Source organism: Neovison vison, chromosome 4 (assembly GCF_020171115.1).
Source record: "Neovison vison isolate M4711 chromosome 4, ASM_NN_V1, whole genome shotgun sequence".
NCBI classification, from domain to species: Eukaryota; Metazoa; Chordata; class Mammalia; order Carnivora; family Mustelidae; genus Neogale; species Neogale vison.
Window position 1 is genome coordinate 212095815 of NC_058094.1, and position 18458 is coordinate 212114272.

General features: G+C 37.6%; 1 protein-coding gene across 3 annotated transcripts in view; it reads left to right on the forward strand.

Moving 5' to 3' along the window:
• The window catches only part of EXOC4 (exocyst complex component 4), a 724031-nt gene that overhangs the window by 69598 nt on the left and 635975 nt on the right, over window positions 1-18458 (forward strand). For all 3 annotated transcript variants that reach the window (XR_006384314.1, XM_044246588.1, XM_044246587.1), the window contains exon 6: window positions 16362-16605. Coding sequence is in view for 2 of the 3 variants with exons in the window: in XM_044246588.1 (XP_044102523.1) it covers window positions 16362-16605 (244 nt within the window). In the remaining variant the exon portion in view is untranslated. The remainder of the gene's footprint in view (window positions 1-16361; window positions 16606-18458) is intronic.

Sequence of the window (18458 nt, forward strand, 5' to 3'; positions counted from 1 at the left end):
TAGCTCAGTCCTTTAAGAATCTCTGTAGGTAGGTACTACTATTACAATAGCTCCATTTTACAGATGAGAAAACCAGGGCATAGAGGATTAATAATTGGTTTAGGTTGACACAGCTGACAAGGAGTAGCGCTGTGATTTCAAGTAAGGATCTGGGTTCCAGAATATGCTCTTCTAACTGGTTTGTTTTCCTGCGGAAAAAGCTAGGGATGCTCTGGGTATTAGTTTTTTCCTGTTGCCACAACAAATTATGAGAACATAAATTTATCATCTTACAGTTTTGTAGAAGTCCGGTATGGGTCTCATTGAACTAAAATCAAGATGTTGGCATGGCTGTGTTCCTTCTGGAGGCTCTACCGGAGAGTCCATTTCTTTGCCTTTTGCAGCTCTTAGGGGCTGCTACTTTCCAGATTATTGCCCTCTTCCTCTCTCTTCCAAACCAGCGACAGTGTGTCACATCTCTCTGACCCACTCTTCTGCCTCCTTCCTCTTTTAAGGACGTGAGTGATTGGATTGATTCCACCTGGCTAATTCAGGTTCCTCTGCCCAGTTCAAGTCCTTGCCTTAAACACATCTGCGAAGCCTCCTTTTGCCATGAGACATATACAGAGAGTCTGGGGATTAGGACATGGGTATCTTTTGGGGACAGTCCTTCTGCTTACCACATTCTGCACTACCTATTTTCTGACTTGAGTTATCTTGAGGAGCCAAGATGCAAAATTTTGACTTTCTTAAAATTATGTGTGAAGTCTTTTTAAATCATTGCAGTTTCAGTCTTAAGGACTATATTAATCTGGGTCACATTATTAAAGGGGGTTATGTAAATGAGGAAGATGGAAATTATTTAGAGAACTCCATAAAATGTTACCAAGTATGTATAAAAGTGTGAGGCTGATGAAATGCGCTATAAATAAAGGGCAGAGATTTTCTTATTCTTAATGAACAGTAAGTCCTAAGAGTATATCTGTGAAGTGCCCTGCAAGTCATCCTTGAAAGTAATAGTCATTTTCAGCAGGAAATTTAACATAGGCTTTTAAAACTCCCCTCTCGTCTTGTGAAATAGTAGGATGGAGGGTGTAATCCATTAGAACTGATGTTTTTTACAGCAGATGTTCCAATAGGGAATCACTGGATAGAACAGATCTTATTGGGGTGCCTTAAATTTAGGTTGGAGGTGATTCCTGAGGCTTTCAATTAAACAAGAATTTTGATTGTTTGCAAATGAGTCTTTTTCAAATGTCTTCTTTACAGGTAGAGGTGTGAGTGACTTTTCTGTGAGATTTTCCATTATAGTTTACATGTTACGGTTTGTAAGGCATATTCCATCATTCAACTGATGGCTGCAGTCCTATGAGGTAGTTACGGCAGGTACTGTTGTCATTATCTGATGATTATTTTTGTATCTCTCCTATTTCATTCTATTAAATACTTAAGTTATAAAAGTATAGAACTGTAAATGTGTATGTATCATCTAATTAAAAATTTAATTACAAAATGTAAAATCAAGGCACAGGTTGGCAGAAACAAGAAATCCAGTGAGAGAAAAATGATTAGCATCCACTTAGCTTTCCTGCACATTAGTGAAGAAAAGAAATGGCCTTTGAAAGAATTGAGCAAATGACGGGCAATTTACAGAAGAGTCCATAGAACATGGAAAGATTGGCGCATATCCAGCAGAGGTTAAGTATCCCAAATATATAAAGAACCCCTGTAAATCAATAAAACCAGCTAATAAGCAAAAATATGCAAATGTGAAATATTAAAAATTAAGCACAAACATGAATTGGCAGTTTGTGTAGTAAATATAGGAGATTGCTTATTCACTCTAGTTAATCAGGTATTTTTAAAACTCACTTTACAAATATATTCCGCTCACAGAGGTTGAGCGATTGGTACAGGTTGACCAGATGGTAATTGTTGGAAGGTAGCCTCATGCTGTTCCCACTCCAAATGAGTAAGCGATGTATTTTGCAAGCCTTTCTCCTATTTCTCATCAGTCATGGTATTTTGTAATGTACAGGAAACTAATGTCTAATTTAGATGTAGTAATTCAACTATAACTTAGGTAAAAGGATGGGAGAAGTATGGAGAAAAGCCAATAATTGTAGTAAAATGTTGGTTTAAGCTTTTGGATTCCCAGTATGTCCTTTCATTTGGCAAACTGCCTTTGGAACGTTTTGACTGAGCAATTACTCCCGGGGTACACAGGCATTTCATTTGTGGCTTCTTTATTCATTTTATGCATGCCCTGCTGGGATTGCTGTGAATGTAACTATAATGAAACTGGACTTCTTACTTCCTTTCTTTCTGGTACCAGCATAGGTTAAGCAATAAAACCTAAAGAGAGCACAAATTAAATGATTTTTTTTTCTTTGGCTGCTGTTTTCTCATGTGTATTTTATTTCATAAAATCTTGTTCTGGGATTTGATACTTTTCTTAAAAATTTAGGATTTGATATTTAAATTCTCTCTACATGGAGTGGGAGCTATGAATCCTAACATAAAAGGAGATGAAATTTTCCTTCTTGCAACTCACATATCAAGAATAGTGAAAGTTCTCCACAACAATGTGATGCCTTTTGAGGTACTTCTGTCCTGAGGTTGGGGCCTCCCTTGGCATTTTAAATCAGTTGTTCCTCAAGTATCCTTCATTTGCTATTAAATATGTTGGTTGATTTCTATGATTAATCATAAGTAGAGTTGAGGACTATATATAAGGGAGGCAAAATAGAATTAATAGTTCAGATATTTATAAATGTAAAAATGAAGCAAGGCCAGAGTTTAATTAAAATACATTTGTTTATTATGAATAGATGAATATAACCATCATTATGTATTTCCTTCTAGATTAATAAATCTTAGTATTTTTCCAGATTTGATTCAGATTCTTTTTTTTTTAATTTAAGATTTTATTTATTTATTTGACAGACAGAGATCACAAGCAGATGGAGAGGCAGGCAGAGAGGGAGATAGAGGGAAGCAGGCTCCCTGCTGAGCAGAGAGCCTGATGCGGGACTCGATCCCAGGACCCTGAGATCATGACCTGAGCCGAAGGCAGCGGCTTAACCCACTGAGCCACCCAGGCGCTCTTTATTCAGATTCTTTAAAAAAAAATTTATAGGTACAGTTGAAACCCCCCATGAATGCATGAATTCTTCCTCAATTCCTTTCCTCTCTCTTCTACCCTTTTGGTAACTACTATTTTGAAATTGTTCCATATCTTTTTCCTGTATGTTTGCATACTTTTACTGTGTGTATGTATGTATATATATTGTGTATTTATAAATACAGAAACAATATGTATAGTTTACATGTTTATATATGTATATATTTGTATGTAAGTGTTATAATATTGTGTATGTTTGTTTATATATACAAAGTATATTATTTTGAGTATTTTAGGGTATAAGTAAATTGTGTAGCTTCATTTACATATTTACTTAAGTTTAATGATATAATTTAATGAATTTACTGATTTTGTATCATATGTATCATTCTACTACTTGGGTTTTGAGCTCAACATTGCACTTTTTTGGATTTTCTTATGTTACGATGTAGCTCTCGTTTATTTTAACTACTGTGTAGTATTTTATTATATAATAACAATTTATCCATTCTTCTATTGATAGACAAGTTATAAGTTTACAGTTTTTCATTATTAGGAACCTTATAGCAGTGAGTATTGTTGTACGCTGTAGGACAGTTTGTAAACTATAGGACAGTTTCCCAGCTACTGATCTCTTGGAAGTGGGTTGTAGATATATCTGAGATACTGAACCCTTCAGCCTTTGGTGTAACCAGTCTGGTCTTGGGGCAATTGGAATCTCTAGGCAAGTTCTCTTAGCTACATGCAGCCATCCCCATTTATCCTTGTTGTACTGGGTAAGTACTGTTATTTTCTGTATGTGCCACGATGCCTCCAAAGTGAGGAAGCCCTATTCCTTGGGGGCCATGTGTGTTGTATCTGTATAGGAATGTTGTGCATTTTAAACTTCCACTTGCCAAGTAGCTATTTGTTTTTTCATTATTATTATTATTATTATTATTTTAAGCAAGAGAGCAGGTGGGGAGGGGCAGAGGGAGAGAGAGACACTCTTAAGTGGAGTCCAACACTGGGTTTGATTGTATGACCTTGAGATCATGACCTGAGCCAAAATCAAGAGTCAGACTTTTAACTGACTGAGCCACACAAGTGCCCCTGCAGATAGCTTTTTAAAGTTATTGTACCAATGTAGATTTCTCTGAATTATGCAAGAGCTTTTGTTTCTCTATTTCTTTCCCTTAAAATTGGCGTTGTTTGACTTTTAATTTTTGCAAATGGATTTTCACAAATCTGATAGGCTCTGTGTTTTTATTATTTTAGTTTGTAATTTTAGTTTGCATTTCTGAAGTTTCTAGAGGTGTTGAGAATCTTTCCATGTATATGAACCATTTGGGTCTCTTATAAATTGTCTGTCATTAGCCAGGTTTTTGTTAGGCCATTTCTTTATTACTATTATAAGAGAGTTAAGTGCATGCTAATCATTTTTCTGTTTTTCTACCCATGCTTTGTAGTTAATCAGTTTCATGAGTTTCTGGTTTATTCTTCCTGTGTTTCTTCTTAAATGTTCCATGAAGGGGAATTTTACTTTAGAAACACTCTTATATTTTGCTGTTCTCATTTTATATCCTAGAAATCACTCCATTTTAGTTTAGATGATGCTTTCTTACTATTTTTTTTTAAGATTTTATTTATTTATTTGACAGAGAAATCAGAAGTAGGCAAAGAGGTAGGCAAAGAGAGAGAGGGAGAAAAAGGCTCCCCGCTGAGCAGAGAGCCCGATGCGGGGCTCTATCCCAGGACCCTGGGATCATGACCTGAGCTAAAGGCAGAGGCTTAACCCACTGAGCCACCCAGGTGCCCCGGCTTTCTTACTATTTTTTTTAACCCTTGCATATTTCTCCATTATGGTGATTTATCATAGTTCAGCCACACTCTTATGTAAGGGTATGTAGATTGTTTACCATATTTTGCCTTTATAAGTAGTGATGTAATGAATAACATTGTGCATATATATTTTCATAATGTTGGAGGTGTATCTTTAGGGTAAACATCTAGAAGAGATAGCTCAGTCAAAAGAGAAGGCCTGAGGTGGGTGGGGGTATGGGTGAGACTGGTGATGGGTATTGTGGAGGGCACATATTGCATGGAGCACTGGGTGTGGTGCATAAACAATGAATCTTGGAACATGAAAAAAAAAAAATTAAATTAAGGTGTTAAAAAAAAAAAAAAAAAAAGGACATACGTATTTTTTTGGTATGACTAAGTTCCCCAGGAGAGTTGTACCAGCTTACATTGTACCACGAGTGTGTGAGAGTGCTTGTTTTCCCCATAGCCTTGCCAAATTATGTTGTTAGACCTTTTAATTTGTGCCTATTTGATGGGTGAAAATGGTATCACAGTATTATTTAATTTACATTTCTCTTACTATGAGTCAGTTTGAACAATTTTCTGTAAGGAAATTTTAAAGCCCATTTTGATTTTTCGGTGAGTTGTCATTGTCTTTCATCCACTTTTTTTCTGTTTTGTCTTTAAATCTCTTACTCTGTTACAAATCAATGGATTTCCTAATATTGAACCAATTTTTCATTTCCTAGAATAAATGCCTCTTGATGATGGTGTGTTACTTTCTCAGTGTGGGGGTAAATTCTGTTTGCTAATATTTTACTTTGACTTTTTGCATTGATGTTTATAAAGGATATTAGCCTACTGTCTAAATCATACCGGATTTTGCCTTCAATATAGTAATTTGCTTCATAAAAGTAACTGGGAAGCTTTTCGTCATTTTCAGTGCTCTAGAACAATTTATGGAGCATTCTCAGGATTCTCTGATATTTGAAGGTTAGGGAATTTCCCTGTGAAAATTTGGATCTGATATTTTTTCATATTTTTGCTTTTTGTTAATTTTCTGTCTTTTTTCCTATGTAGATTGTTCTCTTTAAGCATTCTGTCTCTGTTGGGATCAATTTTAATAATGTGTGTTTTTCTAGGAAATTATTGATTTCATTTAATTTTTCAAATTTTATCTATACAGAGATCAGTATTTTCTTCTGCTTTTGAAATTTCCTTTTCTCTTTTTGTCTTTTTATTTGCACTAGCTCCCTTTTCTTTATCAAAATAGCTGGTGGTTTTTCTATTGTGTTAGGGTTTTTTGTTTTGTTTTTGTTTTTAATTTTCAAGAAATAACTAATATTTTGATTATTGATTAGGGCATTTTTCTGTTCTCCACCTCATTTTCTGCTTTTATCTTTATTTCCTTCTTTGTGATTTCTTTTGGTTTATTTTTTCTTCTGATCTAGACATCATATATTTTCTTATATACATTTTCATATATTTTCTTTTTTTAAAGATTTTATTTATTTATTTGGCAGAGAGAGACCACAAGCAGGCAGAGAGGCAGGCAGAGAGAGAGAGAAGGAAGCAGGCTCCCGGCTGAGCAGAGAGCCCGATGCGGGGCTCGATCCCAGGACCCTGGGATCATGACCTGAGCTGAAGGCAGCGGCCCAACCCACTGAGCCACCCAGGCGCCCCTATTTTCATATATTTTCTTATTTATTTCTTAAATCATATATTTTCTTTCAGTTTTACTGATAAAAGTGTTCAGTGACAAGAATTTTTCTCAACACCTTAAATGCATTCCATAGACCTTGATATTTAATGTTCCCATTATCATTTTAAAAATATTGTCTCATTTCAATTTGTATTAGATAAAAATCCATTGTTTTAAAAGATTTTTTTTATTTATTAGAGAGGGAGAGAGAGAAAGTGCATGATTTGGGGATATGTTGGGAGGGGCAGAGGGAGAGGTAGAGGGTGAAGCAGACTCTGTACTGAGCAGGGAGACTGATGGCTGCAGAGCTCGATCCCAGGTCCCCGGGATCATGACCTGAGCTGAAGGCAGACGCTTAACTGACTGAGCCACCTAGGCACCCCTTGATAGTGTTTTTAACAGAAGAATTTTATTTTCTCTTAATCATTTCTAGCTTTTTTGCGTTGAGTTCAGAGAGTATTGTTGGTAATACTTTTACTTCATGGAACTTACATTTTCTCTGTGACAATACATGACCACTGTTTGTGACTGTCCCATGGATGCTTGAGTAAAAGGTACTGTTGGGCTCCGTTATCAAAGGAACGAGACTGAGACAAAGTGAAAGTTATGCAAAGCTTGATTCTGTGCCAAGCATTAGAAGTTAGACTGACCGACCAGGGCCGCCTCTGAAGAGAGCGACCCCGTCTGGATCTCACAGGCTGGTTTTATAGGGTGTAACCGCAGACCCAAGGTACGTGGCTTCTATTGTTAAGGCGTTTATTCCTGGAATCGATACCTGGAACTGATACCAGGAACTACTGGGATGTTTATTCCCAGCATGAAGTCTGTGGATTTAAAGAACAATATGGCTACCTAGGCAATATGGAGTCGCTCTGGCTAAGCAGGCCCTAATAGTTAAGCAGGTTTTAACATTAAATTGGCCCTAACAGGTACATTCTTGGTTATCAGGTATAGAGTTGATATATATCCATAAGATCTGCATTATTTAATTATTGTTTAGGTCTTCGATTTCCTTTTTTTTGTGTGTGTGATGTATTCAAATTTTCTATTAGTGGGTTTTCCCCTGTATCTCTGCCTCCCTTGTAGTTTTTGTTTCAAAATGGTAGCTGCTGTTTAATTTGGTATGTCAGTATTTGTAAGCCTTGTTGCGAATTGTGGCATGTGATATTAAAAAGATGCCCTTCGTCATAATGGTTAATGATTTTTGACTGGTGTCTTTTGTTTATTCTATATTTCTAGCCTTTCTAAATTACTAGTTTTGAGATCTGTGTATAGCCTATTGTTGGGCCCTGCTTTGTGACTCAGATTGAAAATCCTTTTCTTATAATCAGTGAGTATGATCCATTGATGTATATTGATAAGACTAATGTTTTGTCTCAGCTCCATTGTAGTATTTTTTTTTTTTAAAGATTTTATTTATTTATTTGACAGACAGAGGTCACAAGTAGGCAGGGAGGCAGGCAGAGAGGAAGAGAAGCAGGTTCCCTGTTGAGCAAAGAGCCTAAAGTGGGGCTCGATCCCAGGACCTTGGAATCATGATCTGAGCCAAAGGCAGAGGTTTTAACCCACTGAGCCATCCAGGCGCCCCTCTATTGTAGTATTTTATAAATATGTATATTTGCTATGTTTCTTTTTCTTTGAGATATTCTTTGTTCCTTAAACACTTTTTTGTTGTTGTTGTTGTTTAGGGTTTTTGTCCGCTAGCAATTGTCTTTTTAATGTTTTAAAAACATAGAAAAATGCTCCTAGTCCCTTTTTAATGCTTTAATCTTTCCCTCTCACATTTCTGTTTTTGTGGATATCCTTTAATCCCCGTCTTTTGCCTAAATAACAACATGACTTCATTATCCTTTCTTTTCTGCTAGCTTCTATTTGTGTTAATTTTTACTTTTTATTGTTTATAATGTATTTGTCTTAGCTATCTTCCATTCACACCTGCCAGTTGTGTTTTTATCTTAAATCTACACTTAATTATTTTAAATGCTCATCATCAATCTTTTTTGCTGAAGTTTTCCCACTTATCTCTTGGCTCATCAAAAGATTCCTTAAGAAAAGGCTCATGGGTGCAGAATTCCTTTAGTAGGTCCTGTAGCCTTAGTACTTAAAGGACAGCTTAGATGGGTATAAATTCATTAGTTTACAATTTTTACTTACTGATATTCTTTCTTTTTTTTATTATAAAATGCTACTTCATTATTATCTTCCTTTGTGTGTTTTATGAAAATTCTTTTTTTTTTAATTAAAATTTTTTATTTACCTTTACGTTGGTTAACATACAGTGTATTATTAGGTTCCTGGTGGAGTTTAGTGATTCACCAGTTACATATAAAACCCAGTGCTCATTATAACAAGTGCCCTTCTTAATGCCCATCACCCATTTAGCCCATCCCTACCCACCTCCCCTTCAGCAACGCTTAATTTGTTTCCTATAGTTAAGAGTCTCTTGGGACACCTGAGTGGCTCAGACCATTAAGTGTCTGCCTATGGCTCACATAATGATTCCCAGGGTCCTGGGATTGAGCCCTGTGTTGGGCTCCCTGCTCAGTGGGGGGCCTGCTGCTTCCTCTCCCTCTGCCACCGCCCCCCACCCCAGCTTGTGCCTGCTTGCTCTTTCTCAAATGAGTAAGTAAAATCTTTAAAAAAAGTCTCTTATGGTTTGCCTTTCTGATTTGACCTTGTTTTATTTTTCCTTACTTTCTCCTATGTTCATCTGACTTTTTTCTTCAATTCCATCTATGAGTGAAATCATATTTGTCTTTCTCTGACTTTTTTTTTTTTTAAGATTTTATTTATTTTTTTGACAGACAGAGAGAGGTTACAAGTAGACAGAGAGGCAGGCAGGGGAGTGGGGAGAGAAGCAGGCTCCCTGCTGAGCAGAGAGCCCAATGTGGGACTCGATCCCAGGACCCTGAGATAATGACCTGAGCCGAAGGCAGAGGCTTAACCCACTGAGCCACCCAGGCACTCTTTGACGACTTATTTTGCTTAACATAATACCCCCTAGTTCTATCCACGTTATTGTGAATGGCAGGATTTCATACTTTTTGATGTCAGAGCAATATTCCATTGTATATATATGTACCACATCTCCTTTATCCATTCTTCTGTTGATGGACATCTGGGCTGTTTCCAGTTTTTGGTAGTTGTGGACATTTCTGTTATAAACATTGAGGTGCATGTGCCTCTTTGAATCACTATTTTTGTCATCCTTCTGATAAATAGTAGTAGTGCAGTTGCTGGCTCATAGGGTAGTTCTATTTTTAACTTTTTGAGGAATCTTCGTACTGTTTTTTCAGAGTGGCTGCACCAGTTTGCTTTGTTTGGCCTTGTAAGTTGTGAGCCTGTAGACTTTGATGACTATTTAACCTAGGAACTTTAACAGTTGTAGTAGGGTATGCCCTGGAGTTTGTTCGTTTATTTATTTATGTTTATTTTTTGAATGGCTAATTTTCCCAGGTACCCAATAGGCTCTTTCATTTTGTAGATTCAAGATTTTTTAAAAAATAATTTTAAACAACTTGTTTGTTTTTCTTCTAATATATTACCTTTTTCTTTGTCTGTCTTCCATTTCTACTACTTTCTCTTTGGTCTTTGTACTTTTTTCTTTATATCCCTTTTATTCTCTGTTTTGGTTCCCTGAATTTCCTTAATACCCTTTATAAGATACTCATTTGTGTCTGTTTTCTCTTGGGTATTTTATAATTTATTCCTGTCTGAAATAATATCCTTTTTCTTCCATTATCTCTTCTCACTTTAGTCCATTTGCTTCTCAGACCTTTCTTTTATTTGTCCATGTCTGTTCTTAGTTTTGGGATTTCTGACTCAAGATGGCTTCGTATCCGCAGGTTCTTGTTTGAATATATTTCTTCCATCTGGAGTGTTGCTAACTAATATTCTTGTGCTTCATGATAGTTTTGTTGCAGGAAATTTTCCTCTTTTAATGTGTGGTGGATTTTCTGACAACCCTTCTCCCCCATACCTTCTTAAGAATATGTTCATTTTTTCCTGTTCTCTTTTTATGGGTTTAGGGTGTTTAATTGAATTCCTAGATCATTGGCTCCCTCTTCTGTCAGCATAGCAAAATCCAAACACTTGAGTGTATTATTTGTTTTGATGGTAGGAGAAGGTTGTTCTCAGAATTTTGGCTCTCTCATGGTGTCCTGAATTTTCTCTTTATGCTTCTTTCTCCCTTCACTATCCAGTAGCCAAAGGACATTTTTCTCTTCCTTTTGTCTGATTTCTCCCATAGAAGCTGGGATCTCAAATACTGGTCCTACAAATTATCTTCTCTTAAACTCTCTTCCCTCTAGTCCACGCTCTCATCTCTTTGGATACTTTTTGAGTATTTGAAATGTAGGGTGGTCATAGTCTTTTCTAGATCAGTCTTAGGATTATCACTAACGTCCTAGTTTTTTCATGGTTCTTCAATAGCCTGCTTTTGCTTGCAACAAAGCCTTGTGGCAGAGCAGAGGTGGACCAGGAGCCTGGGAGATCCTTTGATGGGATTAGGTGTTTTTTTCTTATTTTTATTTATAGTTGTTGTGAATTTGGGGCATTTCAATCTGCAGGTTATCCTGAGGGTATGATTTGTATGAGCTTTGTTTGTTCTTCTGGTTGTTCTGTGTTGTTTTTGGAGGAAATAAGGAGAAATGGGGAATTCAGTAATTTCCATTGTCTCTAGCAATCCAGGAATTCCTAAAGCTAGATGTTGTAAAAGTACATTTTTCCCCCTTTCTTGGGGGTATGTTTTGTGTTTTGATGTCATATTACCTCCTTTAATATACACAGTTGTGTAGGTAATATTATTTCCATTTTACCGATGGGAAAGTTGAAGTCTTGCAAGATTTAATGACTTCAGAGAGATTTACCCAGTTAGAATGTGGTAGAGTTGATAATCAGATTTAAAGTCCTATGAGGCCCCACTCTTGCTCTTTTTACTACATCATATTATCTCTTTAGGCAATTGAACTCACAAAACCCAACACATATTAGTGAATATTAATATAAACAATTTTTTCATCTGTTCCTTGTGTTTTCTCTTATCCTCTTGCCCACTTAAAAGTTTTAGCCACTTTTCCACTGGTGGCTACTCCTTGACTTTCAAAGATGCATCCTCCTTATTCTAAAAGAGATCATGTATGTTAAGCGCTGTCTCAAGGGAGACCGAACAGTATTGTTTTGGTTGTTTTTATCATAATAGTCTACCCTTCACTCTCCCTCCCCCTGAAACATACCATCATTTCCCCCTTAGCCCACTTTCACTTACAGGCAGACCTGGGCACATTCATTGTGCTTTCATTCTCCACCTCTGAGATGAAACTATTCCTGTGCTGGGACTATAAAAACCCCTAGCTTCATGTAAATGATGGTCCCTAGTTCAGAGTTGGCAATAACTTTTGGCAGCCTCCTTTCAGGAGTAGGGTGTTATATTGTCTGTAGTTTCCTTTAAAGTAATTTAATCTGCACCTTAGGGGTGCTTAGTTAACATTTCTGAAGTACCTTAATCAGGAATCCACACTTCAGGGGTAGTTAGTTAACATTTGAAAGACCCTAATCAAGATTCTATACTCCAGGGGCAACCCGTGCATTAGAGACTGTTCTCTCATCTGTACCAGTGGGTGCATTAATTAGAATAAAAGATGTTAGAGGTAATTTTTCATTGGTGAGATGAATGGTATTTAAGATAAATAGTTGACCAGGTATCTCCACTGGGATGTAGATGGAAGATAAGGATTTGATGAGACCAGAAGCATCTGTAGGTGTAGAGCTTGATTTGGTCCTGTGCTTGTAGTCCTCTGTAGAGCACTCTGTTGGCTCATCTAGCCAGTGGTGCATGTGAAGTCTCTGTAACACCCAGTGGGCTAGATCTTGCCTGCCTCGGCCTGCTTCTCCACACAGACATTGTTGGACACATATTCTGGCTTTATTCCTTTTTTCTATTGCTTGTCCACAGAGATGTTACTCTCAGTTTTTTTCTTCATAACTTCTTAGTTTCCATTTTGTATATAGCTTTCTTGAGATTAGGTATCTCAACTATGAATTTATAGTGCATTTTGACCAGAATTACTATTAAGTGGTAACTTTCTTATTTTCTGTTTGAGAGCATTGTCATTCTATTGAGGCGAGATTCCTGCCTGTGGGGGCAAGTTGTGGGTATGTAATTCTCTTGGTACTTTATTGGGTTAAGTAGGCTTGGTGAGTTTTTTGAAGTTTCCTTTTTATATTGAATTTATATTGAATTCTGTTCAATAGTGACACAGTTCCCCTGTTACATAGACATAATGTTCTTGAATACAACATGTAAATGAAGTTATGTATGTAGGTTGAAATCAGATCTGCCATATCTGTATACTTTAGTTACCATGCATAGCATAAAGCATGACATTTACCAGGAGTTTCTGTGGTAAACACTACCATTATCTCTTACAATTTAACATGTACAAATCTTAAGTTAAATAATGAAGCTTATTCAGTACAAAGTTCAAGTGTATCACCAGGGTTCTTGTGCAGATTTGATGACATGTGTATATAGCCATAGTGCATGTTGCTCATATTTTCTTACCAAACATACCAAGAAAAGAAAGCAGTTATGGACTAGTCTCATTGCTTCCTGTACTCACTGGGAAACAAAAGGTAGTTTCTTTTATAGAAGACTTACCTGCTTAAATGGATTATTCACTTTCTCTGTAATTTTTAAAATGGGCTATCTGTAATCTAGGTGCACAGAATTGGTTATAGGCCATGGAACCAGAGATGTATAGATTTACTCTAAGTTGATAGAATCATGGAATTGTGGAGCTTGGGAGGACTGGAGATAGCATCCAGGTAATTGTTTCATGAGCCCCAAAGTGTCTTTGTTAAACCTTCATGAATCCATGCTTAGCCTCAAACCACTTAGGCATGTATACCTACACATCCGTATCTTCCTCCTTCCTTCCCTGTCTATGAGTGTAATAAAAAACAGTTGGGGCCAATAGGATTTTAGTAGTAATAGTGGGGAAGAACATGAAAATCTTAGTATTTAGCACTGTTCTGCCACTGAGGGTCTTCAAAAGCAGGTTCAGGAAATCCTCACTTGACAAGTCTCTTCAGAGCAAAAAGATCAGAGAGAACTGGGTGAGAGAGTATAGTATTTCTAATTATAAAGTGTTCTTAAACCTGCACTTGGAGTACTGTATCACTGTAGACACAAGGGAATGAATGGTTTGTGTTAAGTTGGTTGGAAGTATGTACATTTTGTTCTGATGGTGGTGGGAGGCCCGTACTGAATTTCAGCTATATTATTTTTGTACAAGACTTTTTCCATAAAGCACCAATAATTCTGTCTGACCTCACCGTGATTATTGGACTAGTCTTCATGGTTGATTATATTATCCTTTTAAATTGCCTTTTAATTTTCAGCTGATGTAAGTGAAATAGATAATATAAATTAATTAATATTGGATCTGTTCACTGTTTATGCTCTAGGAGATTTCAGAAGACAAACAGAAAGATAAGGTTCGAAACAAATGTGCCATTTGGGGCTCTGGCATGTTATTATTCATACCTTGCTTATTTGTTATTTTTTAATAGGCTCCCTATCATATTAGTGCACACAGAGTAGCTATTTGCCACACCGTCTGGGGGCTCGTGGATCTTACTACATTTATCTCCTCACTAGTCACTCTTGTAGCAGGTGCTTGTGACACACAGGTGGCCCCTTGCTTGTGTCTGTTTGTGACTCATATGTGCTCTTTCGTGAAGAGCATTTTCTCTCGGCTAAATTTCTATTACTTTTTTCCCTGCCTGAAGCTCTGCTTATAGTTGTGCTTCATTCCAGCTGCGCCCCGCCCCCCAACCTGCAACGTGCTGAATTTAGATGGCTCCTTGGCTGCTAAGTATTTCTCTCTTCTTGCTGCCGGGATTGGTTTTGCAGGATGGAGGAAGAAGTCTGTGGCCTGAGGGGTCCAGTTCTTAAAGTATAAAACAAAACCAGTAACTAAAATATCAATTTTTGGAATGTCACATTTGGAAATATCAATGCCTTATGTTTTGTTTTTTTGTTTGTGGTTTTGGGTTTTTGTTTTTGTTTCTGTTTTTTGCCATCAAAATTGTAATCTTCACAGGCTTAAGTCACCTTGGTTCTACTCTCAGCTTTTCTAGTCTTACAATTTTTTAAATGAAATACCACCTCATCAAATGTGCTCTGTGTTGCAAAGAAAATCCTAGGAATTTGGTTCTTCTTGCTGTGCTTCTGTCTCTCCACATGGTTTTCAGCCTCGTGGATAAATATGAAGAGGACGTCTTCAATGAAAACAAGCTTGTGGAAGTAATTATATCCTGCATGTCCTTAAATGCTTTTGGTTCATATTGAAGTGCATTTTACGAGTTGAGAACATGAATAGAAGGGATTGAAGAGAAAAGCGTGCATATCATCTGAGGTTGGGGTTTTGGAGACTCTATGCAGTGGTTACATGGATTTACTGCCTGTAGTGGGATATTTTCATTCTTCCCTAATCAGTAGATTGCAGTGCATTCCAGTGGTGCTGAACCACTTGGAGTGGACTCGTAGTGTCATTGAGCTTGACTCCCCCAAAGAAGAAGGTATGTAGTCTTTCAGGATATCACATATTTTAAAAACCTGTCAGTTGTTTTGAAGAACAGAGAGGGAAGGATGGGGAAGACTTGAACTGTTAGGGTCCATCTTCTGGCTTTTACTCACTCTCGCTTTATTCTATCTAAATCCAACCATTGTTAAAGCGAGAGAATTAATTTTGGGTATTTTGGGGCACATATTTGTGTGTATGTGCGTTAGTCGGAAGGGAGGGCCTGTGGTTTTCAGTCGGTCATGGAGGTCTCAGATCCCCATCGCTCGCTCTCCCCAGCTTCTCAGTGGGGGGTAAGAACCACTGTGCTAGGCTGCCCTCTTCCATCCCAAAGCCTGTAGACCTATGGAGACTTTTGACATATAAAATTATTTCTCAGAAAACTAATGTGGATTTGCAAGACCCATTTTCAGTAGAGTGTGTTATGGTAGACCTATGTTTAGAGAAAAGTAGAAGGTGGTTCTTTTGTATGTATGAAAAGTCTTCATTACTCTTTTCCTCAGAGTCGTGTCTCACTTTGCACATACCGTTCTTCAGTTTTCTTCATCTCTTGTCATTTGTTTAAACTAATTTACCTTTTTTAACTTACCTCTTTTTATCAAGTTACTTACCGTTTGAAGGATTAAATAAGAGTTTTGAGACTGTGGCTCTCAGGAATTCTCCCGTAGCACCAAGTATGGCATTTTATCAACAGCAAGTACTTAATAAATGTCATGAACGGACTGGCTTATTGTGGAAGTGGCTGTCCGTGGAAAACTTTCTGTGGAGATTTCCTTGTTTTTAATGGCTTCCACCTCTTATTTTAACTGATGGCTATGATTTGAGGACTGTAACTGTTACTTTGTGATTCTTAGTCACTATGTGAATTTAATTTTGGGGGGATATATATATTTTTTTAAACTTTTGTTTTATTTTTTAGTGTTCCAAGATTCATTGTTTATGCACCACACCCAATGCTCCATGCAATACGCGCCCTCCTTAATACCCACCACCAGGCTTGCCCATCCCCCACCCTCCTTTCCTCCAAAACCCTCAGTTTGTTTCTCAGAGTCCACAGTCTCTCATGGTTTGTTTCCCCCTTGAAAAGTCTTTTCTAATTCCTTTAAGGCGGTAATCAAAGCTGTGATCCCATTTATTCAGTGCGCTCTGTTTTTGAATCTTGCAATGGAACCTTTTTCTTTTTTTCCAGCAAGGGAGATGAACCTGCAGGACATCAAGGAGGATTTGGAATCGGATCCAGAGGAGAACAGCACCCTTTTTATGGGCATCCTCATCAAGGGGCTGGCCAAACTGAAGAAGATTCCAGAGACTGTTAAGGCGATCAAAGAACGCTTGGAGCAGGAGCTACAGCAAATTGTGAAGAGGTCTACAACCCAGGTAGCAGACAGTGGCTATCAGAGAGGAGAGAACCTCACTGTGGAGAACCAACCAAGGTAAATGGGCGTGCAGTTTGTAGTTTTGAGAATTCTACATTTTCTAGGATGGGGTCTAGGTGAACAAGTTTCTGTTGATGTTATTTCTTGAACTTGGGGTACTAGAGCCCATACAAATGCAGATTGGTGAAAATAGCTGAATAGGCATTATTGGTTTGAAAATTTTAAAGCATATTGTTCATACTCAAATGAAGAAAATTATTGAATATTAAATACTACGCATTATTCAAGGCATTTATGTATATTATTTCATTTATTCCCACCACCACTCTATGAGCTACTTATTAGTGTCTACATTTTACAATTAGGGAAACTGGGGCTCAGACACTAATAATTAGTTCAAGGTCACAGATGAAGTGGCTGGCCTTGGAGTTGATGCATCTCTGTGGCTTTTCCTCTGTCCTCAGCTTTCTCCTTTGATGTGTGGTGATATTTGCCAATAAGGCAAAGAGGTTTCAGGAATTCCTGTATCCATTTAAAATAGCGAATAGGATTTGGATTTCGTAATTCTTGTTTCATAAGGAGAAACTGAAATTGTACTACAGTCCTAACTCTGTCTAACTCATACACTGAGAGATCATGTCTGCCAAACCAGAGTTCAGGGCATAATAGACTAATATCACTTGACCGTGGGACAAGATATTTGAAATTGACTTTTCTAGAAAATCTAAGACATACTCTACACAGGTCTCTGTTCCTCCCCACCTCTGCTGTTACCCTCTCTGCTGTTACCCTCCCCCAAACCCTCCATGCTTACCAGGGCAGGGATTTGTCACAGTGGAGGGGCAGGGAGAGACCACTGGAAACTACAGTTTCATGTAGGGGCAGAGGGCAGAGTGGAACAAGTCTTCTCTCAAATGATGTCAGTTCCTGGGGGGTGCCAGACAGTATGTGGAGGGGATCATAATCTTGTGGACCTGTTGTTAAAGGAATTCTACTCTTTGCATATAGGACTTAAAAGTTTTTTTCTTTTTTTCTTTTTTTAAGCAAATAACAAATTTAAGGAGAAAGAAGAGCTTACTTAGAATTTCTCAGACTTTAAATATTTTAGAAAAATTAATGTGTTCTATTTGTATTTTCTATATTCTTTGATGTATCTAAATACCTAAATAACATTGATTTTGATTATTCCTTAAAGCTCTTCAAAAGTTAATTCCCTTGAACTTCATTCAAAAGTGCAGTTGGTATGGGGCGCCTGGGCAGCTCAGTCGGGTGAGTGTCTGGCTCTTGGTTTCGGCTCGGGTCATGATCTCATGGGTCGTGGAATCGAGGCCTGCATTGGACTCCGCAGTCAGTGGGGAGTCTGCTTGAGGGTTTTCTCCCTCTGCTCCTCCCGTCACTTGGTCTCTCAAATAACTAAGTCTTTTTTTAAAAAAAAAAGTGCAGTTGGTGAAGAAACCATCTTCCACCCATCTCCTGCCATAGACCATTTCAAAGCACGTGTTTTGATGGGTTTCGGAGTCAGGCAGACCTGCTTTTGAATGCCAGCTCTATAATCTGAAGAAAATAATCCCCATCTTATAGGATTGCTTGCCCTATGTGAGGTCACGTGATTACAGTTTAGTAGAGCAGCGCCAGGAAGAACTATTACATGCCTAGGTATATACGAACACACGCATTTATTTATTCTTGCTTCCTTCCTGAACTGCCGTGTTCTTTGATCACTCACATTGTGATCCAGAGCGGCTGGGGAATGGTTCTAAATTGAACTTTGCTTTTCTTCTTTCTTTGCCTGGTGCCTGGATTTCCGTGAAGACCTTTTGCCTCCTTACTAATGAACACTCCAAAATTCTGGCTTGCTATTTGCCCTGTTGCTACAAGTCCCTAGATGAATACACTGAACTTTCATAGGG